This window comes from Dermacentor variabilis, chromosome 2 (assembly GCF_050947875.1).
Source record: "Dermacentor variabilis isolate Ectoservices chromosome 2, ASM5094787v1, whole genome shotgun sequence".
Classification (NCBI taxonomy): Eukaryota; Metazoa; Arthropoda; class Arachnida; order Ixodida; family Ixodidae; genus Dermacentor; species Dermacentor variabilis.
The window spans coordinates 241,339,012-241,355,252 of NC_134569.1; the positions used below are offsets into that span (position 1 = coordinate 241,339,012).

Here is a 16,241-nt window from a genome sequence, read left to right on the forward strand (position 1 = left end):
GACATCAGTCAGCTAAGCCAACGTAACAAAGTTGTGCGAAGCCAGTGGTTCTGGTAGTACATGCTGTATAACTAAATAACACAGGCACCTCATTCTGAATTGGCTTGCGTTATGATGTGACCGGGAACAACGGAAATCGAAGCAATTCTTTTTTCCTTTACAGCTTGTGTTTATTGAGAAACATACTTAAATGCTGCAAAATATTGTGTAGGGAATTAGGATCACAATTTAGGGAGGGAAATAAACCAATTTTAAAGTTGGCTTTAGTGTTTCTCTAAACACTTGCATACCAGGGCAGTGTTGACATGGTCAGCAAGCCCTTGTAGGAGCTTGTTTGGTGACTGGAGGAGTCAGTTGCTGCACCCTTCCAGGCAGCCTCGTGGAGAAGCAGACCTAATATAGCAGGCACGAGCAGTGCTCTTACTCAGTGTTGGTAACTTTCTTTAGGTAAGGCCACCAGTTTGCAGCCTAAAGCACTTCATCTTTGATGCCAAAGCATCAATGGCTCATTGAGCAAAAAATCTTGCAGTGTCTGTAGCAGCAAAACGGCACCTAAATTCCCATTAGCTGCCATGCCACGTCACAAGCGCAACTCTAGTGAGCAGAGCAGGCAAATCGGCACATTTGCTGCCACGGTAGCTTGCAAGTTGTTTGGTAGTGCCAACTAGCACGCCAGGCTGCGTGAGGGCAGAGGGCATCGCCGTGACGCCATGTCACCAGCGCACCTGGACGGAGCAGATACAGCAACGCGACGCCGCAGGCTGCTGATTGCTGGCTCAGGCAACACATATCGCTACGGTACTCGCAGTGCAAAACTTGAAAGACCGCTGAGCGGCGTTCAGTTGGACATTAATGCTTTCTCATTCGCATCTCATAAGTGCTCAGGTGCCCTCAGATTCCTTTCTTTAGTGGAAAGTTGTAATGTGATGCTGATGACTATAACCTTTTCTTCTTATTTGAATTTTTTGAATTTTAATTATTTCTTTACTTATTCATATTGTGAAGCACTGGATGCAACTGGAGACCATAGAAACACAAATTAGACAAGAACAACAGAACAAGGACGACAGACTGTTGTCCTTGTCTAGTGTGTCTTTATGTGGTTGTCAGTTGTACTCATCATATTGCAAGATAAGCAAACACCAACTAACCCAATTTCTGACTTAATGACTTCTGTGTACAGTGAGAAGTCATGGCATATGGAGGCTCATATATGCCCTTTGTGGTAAAACGAGTCTGAGGCATTGAACTTAGCCAAAGTCCCTCAAGGCATTCTACCAGGGCAATTTACTGGCAGTTTACTTCTCTAAGTTAGTTACTAGAGCTCCAAAAGGGTAATGTTGTCTTTCAGATGACTAAAATTCACTAAATTTAGTGATTCTCTCACTGGCCCACCAACAACTGGAGTGCAGGTGCTGAGCGATGGCCAGCAGGAGGGTCCCCCCGGGGTGACGGTGGAGCTCCGTGACAGCCAGGGAAAGACGCTGCAGAAGGCCCAGAGCACCAAAGGGGGTGGTTACGCCTTCACACGCATCCTGCCTGGTGAATACACGCTGACCGCTTCACACCCTACCTGGACCCTGGGCCACTCCAGTACCACCGTCAAGGTGCCTGCCGTCATTTTGAACTTTCCCCCACCTACATACCCACATTGGTGTGCATCTCTCCTTTACAGCACAAAGCAGTGATGTCTTATGAAACCGAGTATGATAGTCCATAATGTTATGCTGCAGTGCTACACTAAAAGTGTACACTTTAAATTGTCCTCATGGGCACTTTTATGTCTGTGGAATAGCTCATGCTCCCAGTGCCACAGGCCTGCCCTCAGTTGTGAACAAGTGTTGCGAGGTGGCGTTCGGGACTGACACGATCATCTCGGGTGGCGGGCAGTACCGATGGCTGGTGACCCAGTGCACAATGTTTACGTGGTCAATACTGCAGTGAACCCACGATTGGCATAGCCCTTTGGATGTCCTTTTTAAAGGTTAGTTGTCTGACTCTAGAATAGCTGTCGCCTGTAATGTCTGCAAACGTATGCTGCGCTGCGATGGAGATTTCGGAAGCCACGCGAGGTTGTGCCCAGTGGTTCCGGCAGCCTTGTGTGGCGCTTGCGACTGATGCTATTTGAGCGTAATGGCAGCTGGTTATGTGCTCATGCGGCAGGCATCTCAGTAAACCTGAGACAGCCCTAGAGGAGAAAAACACAGGAGGGTACTCCTGAGATGTTGTGAGTACATGCTCCTCCCAGAGAAGTGTTGCCTAGAAACAGAGACACTTCTCTTCCTTCTTTTGCCTTTCTTTCTGTACACACCTTTCTGCAGCCATACTGGCTATGCATGTGAAGAGATGTTGCCTCCGTGCTCACCACATGGTCACACTTTTTGGGCATTGTTGTTTACACACGCTTGCACTTTGGAATAGTTCATGTGTTCGCCTTGAGGGAGACAGTTGCGGTGTGCACAGCAAGAAATGTGAAAAACAAACAAGATACATAGCACTTTGCAGGCAACATGGGGCTCCCTCTTTTGTAAGTGGTTTTCTTGGTGTCATCGCCTCTTTTGTGCACACCACTCTTTGTATATGATGCTTTGTTGGCGCATGGCAGTAGCATCCATGAAAAATAGCAATAGCGCGAGTTGAGAGCCAACAGCAACATTTTCATGCATAGCTCATATGGTGACAACTGATGAACTGGTGGGTTGATGGGCAGAATGGTAATATTTCAATAGGATATGGGCCAAGAGATCCTTGGAGGCAGATTACAATGTTCTCATACATGCAGGAGGATCCCATAAATGAGTCAGTCGTGACATAATAATTGAGTGCAAAACACACGTAGCATGAAAGAAATAGACGCTTGTCCCTTATCGATCCCTATTTTTTTTGTGCTTGTTTGTTTTTGGCACTAACTATTTATGTCACGTATGCACCAACTTTGTGACTTGTAACCAGGAGGTGGCAGTGCTAGTCAAGATGCTAAATCAGCTTTTCCTGCTATCCTCACCTTTTTAAGTACATTCTGCTCTGTACTGATATGGTGAAATAGACTACATCTGAAAAAATATCGCAAATCTTAAATTAGGCTCTCAGCAAGTGCTTTTAAGATTCAGTCAAATTTGGAAAAGGTGCTTTCTGCGTACCTGTGAACTTTTAAATTCATTGTAAAATGCCTGATTTTTGGACCTTGTTTATGATTGTTGTATTCACACCAATTATTTTATGATTTTTCATTTGCATCTAGTTTACGTCAAACTGATCTCTAAAGATGCAGTGACTAAGCAATTTCATAGCCTGATTTCTTGTGCCCATCGATGATATGGCCCTAACAGTGCAGCAGCGACACCAACTTATAATATCAAACTATAAAGGAAATCTTAATTTTGGCTTTCATTACATGAATATTTCATAAATGAACTTCATAAGCATTTCTGTTTGTTTGCAGCGCCAATCATTTTTGCTGTGACTACAGTCGAACCCGACTATATCGAACCCCTTTACATTGAATTATTCTATATATCGAACAATTTCTGAACACGGTATAGTTACAATGAGTATATAAAGCAAAAATTACGCTTACATCGAACAAAAATGGCAGTGACTCCCGATATATTGAAAGTCAAGCGGTGGAAAAGTGCCCCCAGAAGTCGGCTTTCCCTCATGATGGCAGGCAAACCTGCCGGTGTGGCTCCATCCAACCGCTCTCCCTACCGTGACCGTGCTGCCTCGGATGAACCGTCGACACCCCCCTGCAAAAAATGATCCCGGTCCGCCCGCAGTGCTTGCTCAGACAGCCAATCAGAGGCTCCTGTGCCGTCTTCGTGCAAGATGGCGAAAGTTCGAGTGGTCTCACTGCTTTTCTGGTTCATTGTCTGTGCGCCTTGTGGGCCTTCTCCCGCACTGTCGCCGTGATGAAGGGGCAGAATTCGCCTTTCATCATGAAGCTTGAATTCATAAATCGGGTCGAACGCGGTGAGAAGTCGGATGTCCCCGCAGCGTTAAAAATTCTGAGGAGCACTCTCAGCACGACTCTGAAGAATAAGGGGAAGATTAAGGGTAAAGCGGCAAAAGTCGCGACCCGGTGCCCATGGCACCGATGCGTACGCACGGCCGTGTATGAGTGGTTCATCTGAAATTGCTTCAGCCGTACCGGCTTCCGCATGCTCAGTGATGACTGTAAATTCTGATCAGTGCAATGTAGCCGTTGCCGGTGTTGTCGAAGTTTGGAGCGAGCTGTCAGAATTTCCTGAAGCTGTTGACGAATCAATGGTGGACGAGTCTGAGTGCAAATGATGGTGTTGCAACCGCGGGAGAGCCCGAAAACGAAGACTACCTTATGGACATCGCACCGAGCACAAGTGAAAGTGGGCACAATGAGGAAAGCAACGACGGTCCTTTGCCCTCCGAAGTGATTGATGCGCTCGCACTAGTCCGGTGCTTCTGTGCAAATGCGGAAGGTTGCGGCCTCAGCTGCTCCGACTCCGTAGACAATGTGGGGAAGTCCAGCGATAGCGAGTGATATCCATAAGTGGCAATGGTTGTGTTGTTGACTGCCTGAAGAGCAGACGTACTGGGGACACAGCGCTCTGTTGACAAAGCTAGCACCACGCTTACCCTACACCGGTATCCGCGAGGAATCGCAGGCCACTGTCACAGTCGGTAAGGAAGAACACTGATGGACTGGGGTATCAGGGGTATCCAGAACACTGGTCCCCAGCGCAACCCCAGCAGTTGCTGGGGTTGCGTTGCAACACGCCGGTGCTCCGCAAGAGCGCTGCCAAACCGTATGGCTGACACTATGTTGGTGAGGTGAGATATCTGCTGCCGTATGTCCTTAAGCTCGTTGGTAAATGTGGGAAGTCCCGTATCTGTTTGCACCATTGGGACGGATGGCGAAGCCACTGCATTACTAAGTCATCGAGCTGAGAAAGCTGTTTGTCGGCAGCTGAGGCAAGGATCATCCGCACGTTTGTAAGGAGCCATTGTAGGAAGAGCTCCTGAAGCAGCCTGCTGTCAATATCGGTGGTCGTCATGATGAGCAGCTGTTGCATCTGATGCAACAATTGACCTGAGGTCCAGATGCTGAGCTCAGCACTGTGTAGCAGCTGTTTCAGTCACTGTGGCTTTCATGGCGTGAGTTGGCTGATGAGCAGTTGCTTGAGCCTTGTGTACGCATTCGCTGCCGCCGGAGCCACCGGTAGATCCCGTACTTCACTTGCTGTTGTAGATGGAAGGCTGCGTACCACGTGGTGATATTTTGCCTGGTCGGCGGCAATACTTTGGGCGGCGAATTGAGATTCCACTTGCAGAAACCAGAGGTCTGGGTCGGCTGTCCAAAACGGCAGTAGTGTAACGTCGACGGCAGAGATGGCTGGTGCATCGGCTGTAGTCTCCATGACATCGATATGTACCTTTTGTTAAGCCTCGTCCAGGTCACGGCTGTTGTGAATTCAGATATATATGACATCTGGCGCGATTCTGACACTGTGTGCGTACTACCAGCGCATCTTAGCGAGTGCAGGGCTTAGGTAAGTGGCTTGTGGTCAGTAAGGACAAAAAATTCTACGCCTTCCAGGAAATGGCGAAAATGTTGGATGGCCGCGTACATGGCCAGCAGTTCTTTACCAAAAGTACTGTAGCGGCACTGTGGTGGTTGGGGGGGGGGGAGGTGAAGGTAGCTTCCTCGAGAAAAGCAAGTCGGGCACCAGATTCCATCGACGAAGTGCTGTAAGACAGCACCAATGGCTGTGTTGGAGGCATCGACCATCACACACTGCAGGATGCCTGGCCTAGGGTATTCAAGGAGTGCGGCGTTTGCCAGGGTGTCCTTGATCTTTCGGGAGGCTTCTGTTGGCTCATTGGACCAGGAAAGGGTGTCTGGAAAGCTTCGTGAACTGGCCAGCAGTTTGTGGAAAGGTTGGAGCATTTTGGTGCAGTGGGAGATGAAACGGGGAAAGAAATTCACTAAGCCCAGGAATTCTCGCAGCAGGTGCTTCGTATTTGGCTGCGCAAATTCTTGCACTGCTTTAACTTTGCTGAGGTGAGGCCAAACTCCTGAGCTAGAAATTATGTGTCCAAAGAATGACAGCTCAGGTACACCGAGCTCACATTTGGCCATGTTCACAACCACCCTGTGGTCGACTAAGCACTGAAAAATGATGCGCAGATGCGTTATGTGTTCTTCTGGCGTGCCACTTGCAACTAACAGGTCATCAAGGTAAGCATGGCAGAAGTTCAGGCCACATGTGAAGCCATCCATGAATCTCTGGAAGGTCTGACCTGTGTTTCAGAGGCCAAACGGCATCCAAAGGAACTTGAATAGTCCGAAGGGCATCGCGATGGACGTGTTCAGAACATCCTCTGGTGCAATGGGAATTTGATGGTATGCCCGCACTAGGTCTATCTTTGAGAAGATGGTAGCACCATGCGGGCTCGTCGTGATGTCATGGTTATGTGGTACGGGGTACCTGTCTGGTGTCATAACTTGATTTAATGCCCGGTAGTCTCCACATGGGTGCCAGTCTCCCGGCGACGACTTAGGGACCATGCAAAGTGGAGATGCCCAAGAGCTCAACAAGGGCCTGATGATCCCCAGTTCCAGCATGTGGTCAAATTCTTGTCGAACATTGTCTCGTTCAGCAACACTGGAGATGAGTTAAACAAATGATTGAGGACCTTAACAGAGAGAGTGTAGCAGTAGGGTTGAAGATTATTATGCAGAAAACAAAGATAATGGTCAGTAACCCGGCAAGGGTTAAAGAGTTGAAGATCGCCAGTCAGCCTTTAGAGTCTGTGAAGGAGTATGTTTACCTAGGTCAATTACTCACTGGGGACCCTGATCATGAGAAGGAAATTTACAGGAGAATAAAAATAGGTTGGAGTGCATATGGCAGACACTGTCAGATCCTGACTGGAAGCATACCATTATCATTGAAAAGAAAGGTGTACAATCAGTGCATTCTACCGGTGCTAACATATGGGGCAGAAACTTGTAGATTGACAAAAAAGCTCGAGAACAAGTTAAGGACCGTGCAAAGAGCGGTGGAACAAAGAATGATAGGCGTAACGATAAGAGGCAGGAAGAGAACGGTGTGGATCAGAGAGCAAATGGGGATAGTCAATATTCTAATTGGCATTAAAAGAAAAAAATGGAGCTGGGCAGGCCATGTAATGCGTAGGTTAGATAGCCGGTGGGCCATTAGGGTTACCAAATGGGTGCCCAGGGAAGGGAAGCACAGTCGAGGATGACAAAATACTAGATGGGGTGATGAAATTAGGAAATTTGCATGCGCAAGTTGGAATCGGTTGGCACAGGACAGAGGTAATTGGAGATCGCAAGGAGAGGCCTTCATCCTGCAGTGGACATAAAATAGGCCAATGGGGATGATCCTTTTATGTAATAAAAGTTACGTAATGTTAACACGTTGAATGTGGCACGCACAAGTCGTAAGTTGGCCATGGTAGTTAATCTTCTTCTGTAGTCGTGGAAGTTCAGATTTATTGTGTGGTGCTGCGGAAATGACATTCTTTCACTTCTGCAGATTTTTGTGGCTTCTTCCAAGCACAAGTGTAGCGCATCATCTCTTTGGAGCTTGAGAAAGGTGCAAAGGTACATTTCACCGGTCACCTGTCATTTATAACAGGAGGCCCACTGGTGAGTCATGACATACAGAAATTGACACCTTGAAAAGTACTGCTCTGTGCACATAGAAATAAAGGCAACCACAGATGTTCTGGATCAAACACGTGGTTTATGGTTTTCTCAAGGAAAGTTTGCATACTGATCATGGTATCCATGGTGGTTAAGTGATTACTTCAATGGAATGTTAACCAGTGATAAACGCGTGGAATTTAATCCGCCAAACATCTCTGCAGGTAATTGATGACAATGGCAGCCCCGCTGAAAGCCTTGTTGTTGCTGGCTACGATGTCCGTGGTGAAGTCTTTGGCGAGGGCGACCCAATACGAGGCGTGCACTTTGTGCTTGCAGCTGACAAGTCTGAGACAGCGACGAAGTTGGCTCTCAAAGGCTGTGAGGCCAGCTCGCCCAGGGGTTTCAACCTGCCAGTTGGCTTGCATTTCCTCTGCGCCGTGACATCTGCCAATGACGGACAGTTTGTGTTCCCCGCTGTGCCACCAGGCTCCTACAAGCTGCTGCCTTTCTACAAGGCGGAGCGCATTGAATTTGACATAGCACCACGGCAGGCCGTCTTCTCTGTCAAACACGGCAGCCACCGCTTCCCCAGCAAGTTCCAGGTAAGTGGCGCAACAACCAGAGCAGCATTTGGTTAGCAGTGCATCCACTACTGCAAAATAGATGTGCCTGTAATACTGTAAAAGCTTGTTAATTCGAATTCCACAGGTATGCTACGAAAATTAAAATTATACAAAATTCGAACTAATGAAAGTCGGAGAAAAAGAATCGCTCGGTTTAGGCGCGTATATAGCCCGACGTGGCCTGAGCGCACGTGCGTACACATGCTACGTTACGTTGGCGAGAACAACGTCTATAGTTCGAAGCACTGGCACAGCCTACGCAGTCCTACATCATGGCTCTTGCTCCATCCGCGCGTTTGTTGCGCCGACTGCGCCAACCCACAATGCATGGCGCAATGAAAACAGGTGCCCATGCTGCTTTGCCAATGGTCGAAGATGGCTGTTCAAAGCGGCACACAGGTTAGGGATCGTTCTGCGCATACTTTGAAGAGAGCAGCTGACAGTGCGCGCGTCAAGTCCAGAGGGGGCAATATTTCCGCTGGCGCAGTGCAAGCGGCGTAGCGTGACAGGCCCCAAACGACAATGAGGGTGTCTACCAACTGGGAAAACCGGGAATCCTCAGGGAACTTGAATAGTCTGGAAATACTCGGGGAAAACTCAGGAATTTGTGCTTCTATCAGGGAAAATTAGCTGTAACTTTATTGAAAGGGAACGAGAGTCGTGGTAAAGCTGGCTCCAGTAACAGAGGGATCGCAACGAATCGTCATTGACGCCGTGTCATCGGCACGATGTATTGCCAGAGTAGTTAACGACCGATTTTCCAGACGCCCGATAATTCGCACAGCTTTGCGGCACTACCACATACTCCATATAGTCAATGTATATTGCCCTGACTGCAGGTCTGAAATGGCATTAATCAAAGCCACCACCGCCGCTATTTTGATTATCTCGCCGCCTTGAACCGGCACTCTCGCACGCAGATACACTGGCAGCTGTAGCCACCACAGAGTTTTCTACAAAAATTACTAGAGGGAACTCTGGCACTGCAGTCGTTGTCCTACCATGGGAATGATGGGCAGTATTATTATGCAAAAAAGAAGTGAGGCGTGCAGACAGGACACAAGAGTATAGAAGTGGACAACACGAACGCCGACTATCAACTGAAGGGAGCACTGAGGCGAAAAAAGAAAGAAGACACAAAACTCATCTGCGCATGCTCAGCAATGCTAACACCATGTGACAGTCAGGTACACGTGCTGGTCTACGTGAGAGATAGCTGTTAAGGCACTTAATCTCTTCCTTATGTAATGTAATCGAAGGCTGACTCACGCACGCACTTCCACCATTATAGATATGCCATGCCTCTACCATAAGACGCGTATCTTCATTCTTATGCCTGTACAATATCGTGCATTCATCTAACTCATCTAATGTCAAGAAAGCTAAATCCCTCACCTTAGAACTGTTTTTTTTTTTGGCCAAGACCCATAAACAAGAAATTCCTTTTCGTGCTATAGTGTCAGAGAAAGGGACGTGGCAGGTCCGTGTCGCTAGTTACCTACAGAACTGCTTAGCTTCACTAGTTTTTTCAGACCCCTTTTGCTTACGTAATTCCCAGGCACTAGTTCAATATTTGAGAGAGGAAAATCCTAGTGATTGTACAGCTTTTACTATGGATATCGAAGACCTGTATTACTCCTTGCCGCATGACGGGTTGCTAAATTCCGTAAATGAGTGCATTTAAGAACAAGTGCAAGAGTCGGCTTTTATTGACAGATGCGGTGTTTCCACGGGAGCTTTTCTAGAAATTCTTTCAGTGTACTTGAAGTCGACTCTGATTGAGTGGAGAGATGGCGTTTTTCTGCAGAAATCAGGCATTTGTATTGGCTCAAAGGTTGCCCCTTTTCTTAGCAACATTTACCTGAGTAAGGTTGACTACTGCTTAGAGAAAGCCTTAGGTGATAGTGTTATCAAGATATTTCGTTACGTTGATGATTACCTGATTTTCTGCAATACGGAAGAATTCGATTCCGCTGCTACCTCAGTAAGTGAGCAATTGAAACTTTATGGGGGAGGGTTAAAGTTTACCAAGGAATTTCCTCAGCGACGCGTAATTCAGTTTCTTGACATTTCCTTGATCTTCGAACAATATCATGTTTGTTGGCAGTACTCCCCAAGATCTTCGAAGCCGTTGCTAAACTTTCAATCCAAGCATTCCAAAGTAGTAAAAAACGGAATTGCCGTGTCGTGCCTTAAGTCGTCCCTCACCAGATCCTGCATGCACAAAATAAGCGCCAGTTTTAATGCGCAGGTCCGGCGTCTATTAGAAGCAGGTTATCCTAGTGTAGCAGTGGCCGCTGTGGCTGAGCACCTAAATAAGTCGGTTTCGAGAAGGACGGATGTGATTACAGAAAGTAGTAATAGCAAAAAAAGAGTAGTGGCTATTCCGTATATTCATTCAATGTTGCACAGGCTTCAAAAAGTTGCAAGTAGATATGATGTTAATGTTGCTTTCACTGCTCCCATTAAGCTAGGTAAAATATGCGCTGCCGTACAGAATAAAAAGGAGCGGGTAAAAGGCAAAAAACGAACAGATATTTGTCCAGTGAAGCACAATAAGAACAACAGTTTTACTGACTGTCGTATGGGTGTGGTTTATAAAATTCCCCTTAGCTGTGGCCAGTTCTACGTAGGGCAAATGGGACGATGTATCAATCAGAGGCTAATGGAACATAAAAGGTCGTTAACCGGTGGATCGCCTTCTAATCTTTCGCTACATTGCCCAGATTGTAACTGCACGCCAGAGTTAGATGAATGCGCGATATTGTACAGGCATAAGAATGAAGATACGCGTCTTATGGTAGAAGCATTGCATATCTATAATGGTGGAAGTCCATGCGTGAGTCAGCCTTCGATTACTTTACATAAGGAAGAGATTAAGTGCCTTAACAGTTATCTCTCACATAGACCGGCACATGTACCCGACTGACATGTGGTGTTACCATTCCTGAGCATGCGCAGATGTGTTTTGTGTCTTCTTTCTTTTTTCGCCTCAGTGCTCCCTTCAGTTGATAGTCGGCATTCGTGTTGTCCACTTCTATACTCTTGTGTCCTGTCTGCACGCCTCACTTCTTTTTTGCATAATGAATCCTTACCAACTAGCTCAGCTTTCTGTCGTTCTAAGATGGGAAGTACATGGATTTGTCTGATCTTCGTGCTTGTGGATTCAGATGTTCTTGTGGCTTTGTATATTACGCTATATAAATCTTATTGTCGTATATTTCAGCTCAATCTATATTCTTCGAAGTGCAGAAGATGCCGGGAACGCGTACAATTGCTATTAATTTTAACGATTGCGCTTGTCCAGGTGGCCAAGTCGAAACGCGCCAAGCGTCTCAAGGCACTGGCGTGCCCGCGATAAATTCATAAGGGCGTTTCATTCGCTTGTCGATACATGCGTCCGTGGCTTAATGGTTTCAATATCAGGCTTCTGTGCTACGATCCCTGTGTTCAAATCCTACCGTCGGGCAATTTTAATGATGTTTATTTAATTATTTATTAAGCAATACACTGTTAAAAATGACGAGTTTACAATGTCACAAAGCCGTTTGAAGCCAAAAGGACGAAGTTTAGGCAAATCCATGTACTTCCCATAATTCCCATGCTGGGACAAGCACTCCCATTGCAGCTCCCGTAGACACTAGCGCCAGAGTTCCTTCTAGTAATTTTTGTAGGAAAGTCTATGGTAGCCACCACCGCGGCAACGTTAGGCCTCGCTACTTCTACGTTCGCTATTAAAGGGAAGCTGAAACACTTTTCGAAAAAAAAATGAGTTCTCTGCGGCATTCTACAGTTTTGAGTCCCCTGAACACGACTATCAGGTTCAAAATGGACGGAAACAAATGCAAGCGGCTGTTTTTTTCAAGAAAACTCGCACCAGCGCCTCAGGGCATCGCGCGAACGCCGCTGTTGCCCGTGATTGGTCGGGGCCGCTGTGACGTCATTCACAGCAGTCGCCGGTCGGTGCCGCCGTTTCAGAGCGTACAGTCGACTCCCGATAATGCGAAGCTGCTTAATTGGAATTTTCGGTTAATTGGAAGTGAAGTGCTGGTCCCGTCAGTTCTGCATGTAATCCTATAGAAGAAATCGCTCGATAATTCGAAGTCCTCATCCAGTAATATTGTTTAATTGGAAGTTAATTTTCAGCCGGGATCCTCGAGGTGACCGTCATTCTTTGGTAGAATGTGCAATTTTTCAAGTGTTGCAACAGTTCCGTGCTCCGCGTTGGTGTCATCGCCACCGCAGCCGCCCGCAATGCCATCCTTCTTGGAGCGGCGCGATTATTCATTGCTACGGCTGCCGTGGCCTCCGCGATCAACTCCGGCGGGAGGCGAAGCGGCTCCCGCCGGAGGCCACGCGGGTGCCATAGGTACACGCAGCGCTGCACACTGGCAGTGGCGAGATTGTGCGAGATTAGTCTTGCAGCGTGCGCAGCGTATGTCGAGGCGTGTGTTAGTCGAGCGCCTTTGTGCGGGAAGCTCATAGGCTAGGTTGTTCCACGAGTGATTCGGAATTGACTGTACCTAGTCGCGCAGTTTATAGCCATGGCAAACCGTGGCTCTTATCGCACGCTCGACCTGGCAACGAAAGTCGAGGTTTTGAAGGAAGTTGAGAAGGGAGGTGCCGCCAAACAAGACATAGCGCGGAAGTACGGGATCAAGCCAAACACGCTCTCTAACTACATCAAGAACAAGCGCACAATAATGGATGCATTTGAGAACGACAAGTTCAAGACTTCTCGGAAGCGAATGCGCACCGGCGCTTACCCAGAGTTGGAGAAGGCTCTGCTGGTTTGGATTAGGGAGGCCAGGAGCAACAAACGTCGTCTCAGCGGAGACATCGTTGCGATGAAAGCCCGAACGCTTGCAGCAATGTTGGGGATCGATGACTTCGTTTCGTCAGATGGATGGCTGAAGCGCTTTAAAGATCGCCATGACCTGGTTTTCAAGAGCGTGTGTGCTGAAAAGGCGTCCGTTAACCAGGAAACATGCGCCACGTGGAAGGACGGAAAGCTGCGTGAATATCTCGCCGAATACAGACCGGAAGACATCTTCAATGCAGATGAGACTGCACTCTTCTGTCGGCTTTTACCAGAGAAGACCCTGACATTCAAGGACGACGACTGTGCTGGGGGCAAACGCAGCAAGGAGAGAGTGTTGGTGCTGATCGCGGCAAACATGACTGGCACGGAACGATGTCGGTTACTTGTGATCGGGAAAGCCGCGAAGCCAAGATGTTTTAAAGGCGTGAAGACTCTGCCTGTGGACTATGAGGCGAACAAAAAAGCGTGGATGACGACCGAAATCTTCAAGAGCTGGATAAGCAAATTGGACCGCAAGTTTGCTGCTTCGAACCGCAAGGTGTTGTTCCTTGTCGATCACTGCAGTGCTCACGTGAATATGCCAGCCTTGAGTGCAATACGCCTCGCATTTTTGCCTGCAAACACAACAGCTGTTTTGCAGCCAATGGACCAAGGCATCATCAAGAATGTTAAAGTCCTGTACAGGCGGCACCTCCTCGAGCGCATGATTTTGTGTATGGATAGCTCTACAAAGTACGAGGTGAGCCTGCTTAGTGCCATCCACATGTTGACGCATGGGATCGTGTGAAGCAAGAAACAATCGCAAACTGCTTCAGGGCTTGCGGTTTTGTGGCAGCTTCTTCGGAGGATGCCTCTGAAATTTCAGCGGAGGAAGCTTCAACAAGCGAGCTTGACGACACTGATTTTGGTGATGCTCTCGGGAACGTCAATTTTGAATATTACGTCGCCGTAGACAAGGCGGTCGAAACGTGCGGTGCGCTGACGGATAGCGAAATTGTAGAGATTATTCGGCCCCAGGAAGCGACCCAGGAAAGCGACGATGACGTTGAAGGCGAGCCGCAACCTGAAGCTGCCGATGTAGCTGCGGGCCTTGCTCTTGCGGAGCGCTTCTTTGCCGCTGAAGGTAACGCGGAAGAAGCGTTCCGCCACATCTACAGCCTGCAGAACTTGCTTTCAGCAGCGCGATTTGGCAAGAAGAAGCAAAGCAAGATGACCGACTATTTTTCTTAGAGAAAATACTCGATTTCGCCACAAATAAAGTGCTGTTTTTTGTGTTTTGTGCTTAATTGGAAGTTCGTTTAATTCGAAGTTTTTTGCGGTCCCCGTGAACATCGTATTAACGGGAGTCGACTGTAGTACGCTGTTCTGTTCTGGCTTCATACATGATTCATAGCTGAGTTGTGAGCATTATGGAACATTCTCGCTGTCTCGGACAGCTTGTATTTTCGCCGTACATGTTCGAACCGACAGCCGATACGGAAAACGATGGCAGCAGCGGCGGCAACGACGATGTTGAGTGTGCCAACAGCGAGAGCGATATGTGCACCTTCTCGCGCGTTGGAAATATTAGCTGGTACGTATGTTTTTTTTTTTTTCATGTAGCTGCACGTTCCAATGACGGCAGAAAAAATGCGCTAATGTGTCACTGGGAACTTGCTGCTGGAAGAATGCCGAAGTACTAACTTCTCATTAGATTGTAAACACGGGTGCAATTCCGCGATGTCAAGCGCCTTGCCGCTGCTTGTCCAAAGTCCCGTGGTTTTTTGAGTGTTGATACACGATCGCGAACATAAGTACCGAGTTTCAAAGCGCGCACATGCAGTGCTGCGAGGTACAGTCATGGAAGTTGCTTATCATACACATACAGAGATGTCCAGATGTATTATATGTGCAATATTCATACTATGATTCGACGACTTTGCGATTGTGGCTTGATCAAGAATCGGTATGCGTGCTCCATGCTAGTGTTGACATAAAGATATTAGGCAGTTTTAGCACCGCCGTGTGGTAAACACGATAACTGCAACCGTACGTCGAATGTCACTAGGCAAGTCTATACTCCATTTAATACCTCAGGTGCAACGCTGATGTATGAGGTATCGTTTTCAAGCTCCGATGATAGTCACTGTCGCGAAAATGGTCCGAGCACAGCACAGTTGATTTCGTCGGCACGAACTTATCTCTCCTCACCGCACGGACCCACTGCGCTGCAAGCTTCTTGTCCTTCGGGAACCTGTGAAACACCAGGTCGTCTCGCCCGCCTGTGTTCGCGCAGCCGAATGCTGCACAGAACGAGGGCATGTTGGGCGCCCTTGGCTGTAGGCACTCACGCAGCACAGAAGGAAAGAACAGTTTACGAAAATCGCAAAAGAAAACAAACGTGAGCGGCGGCGGCGGCAGATCTTTCGTAGCGTCGTTCAGTAAAGCGCAGGACGGAAAGAGGCATGCCAGCGCATGCCAGCACGCCGGTCCGGCAGCTCGGTCCCCGCCAGTGACGTCACTCTCGCCGGTTCTCTCCTCTAAAGTCCCTGCATCTACGCGCCACCGTGTATGGAGGGGCTTTACTCTCCTCTGGCAACCACCTCACCCGGCGCTCCGGGAAGCGATGGGGGCGTGTCCGCGGGGGTGATTTAGAAAGCGATTTCCGCCCCTTATATTAACAAAGCGAAGAAAAAAATTCGGAACCGTAAATTATTAGGTCTGTTCTTCCCAATCCCAGCAATTCATGGAAATTGAAAACCGTTTCAGCTTGTCTTTAAGCTTCTCGTCGTGCGGTGCCGTGTTTTTCATTGAAAGAATTCGCCGCTGTCAGCAACGGCACCGACTCCGCCTTTGTAATCCCCGCGATTGGCTTCGAAGATCGCAGAGCATAGCGCATTGCGTAATGCCAATCTCCGAAAGTTAGCTTCGCCTCCGTACAGCAGTTTTACGCGGTGAAGCATAACAAGCGTTGGAAGGGGCAGTTGTCACAGGACAAAGTATGTATTCCTTAATTATACAGGCGTGCACCCCCGTTTCCTGTCACAGTACGAGCGTCGATATGCCTAATAAGTGTACTGGCAGGCCTTAAGAGCTTTTTTCTGACGTGCCTGTGGCAATTTTAGCCCTTAAGGGCAGTTAAAGGCATGCATTCATTTTTTTTCGG

At 47.9% G+C, this 16,241-nt stretch overlaps 1 protein-coding gene across 1 annotated transcript in view; it reads left to right on the forward strand.

Moving 5' to 3' along the window:
* LOC142573183 (BOS complex subunit NOMO1) overlaps window positions 1-16,241 on the forward strand; it is a 104,385-nt gene that overhangs the window by 9,114 nt on the left and 79,030 nt on the right. The window contains exons 3-4 of the mRNA XM_075682756.1: window positions 1,413-1,607; window positions 7,873-8,253. Coding sequence (XP_075538871.1) covers window positions 1,413-1,607; window positions 7,873-8,253 — 576 coding nt within the window. The remainder of the gene's footprint in view (window positions 1-1,412; window positions 1,608-7,872; window positions 8,254-16,241) is intronic.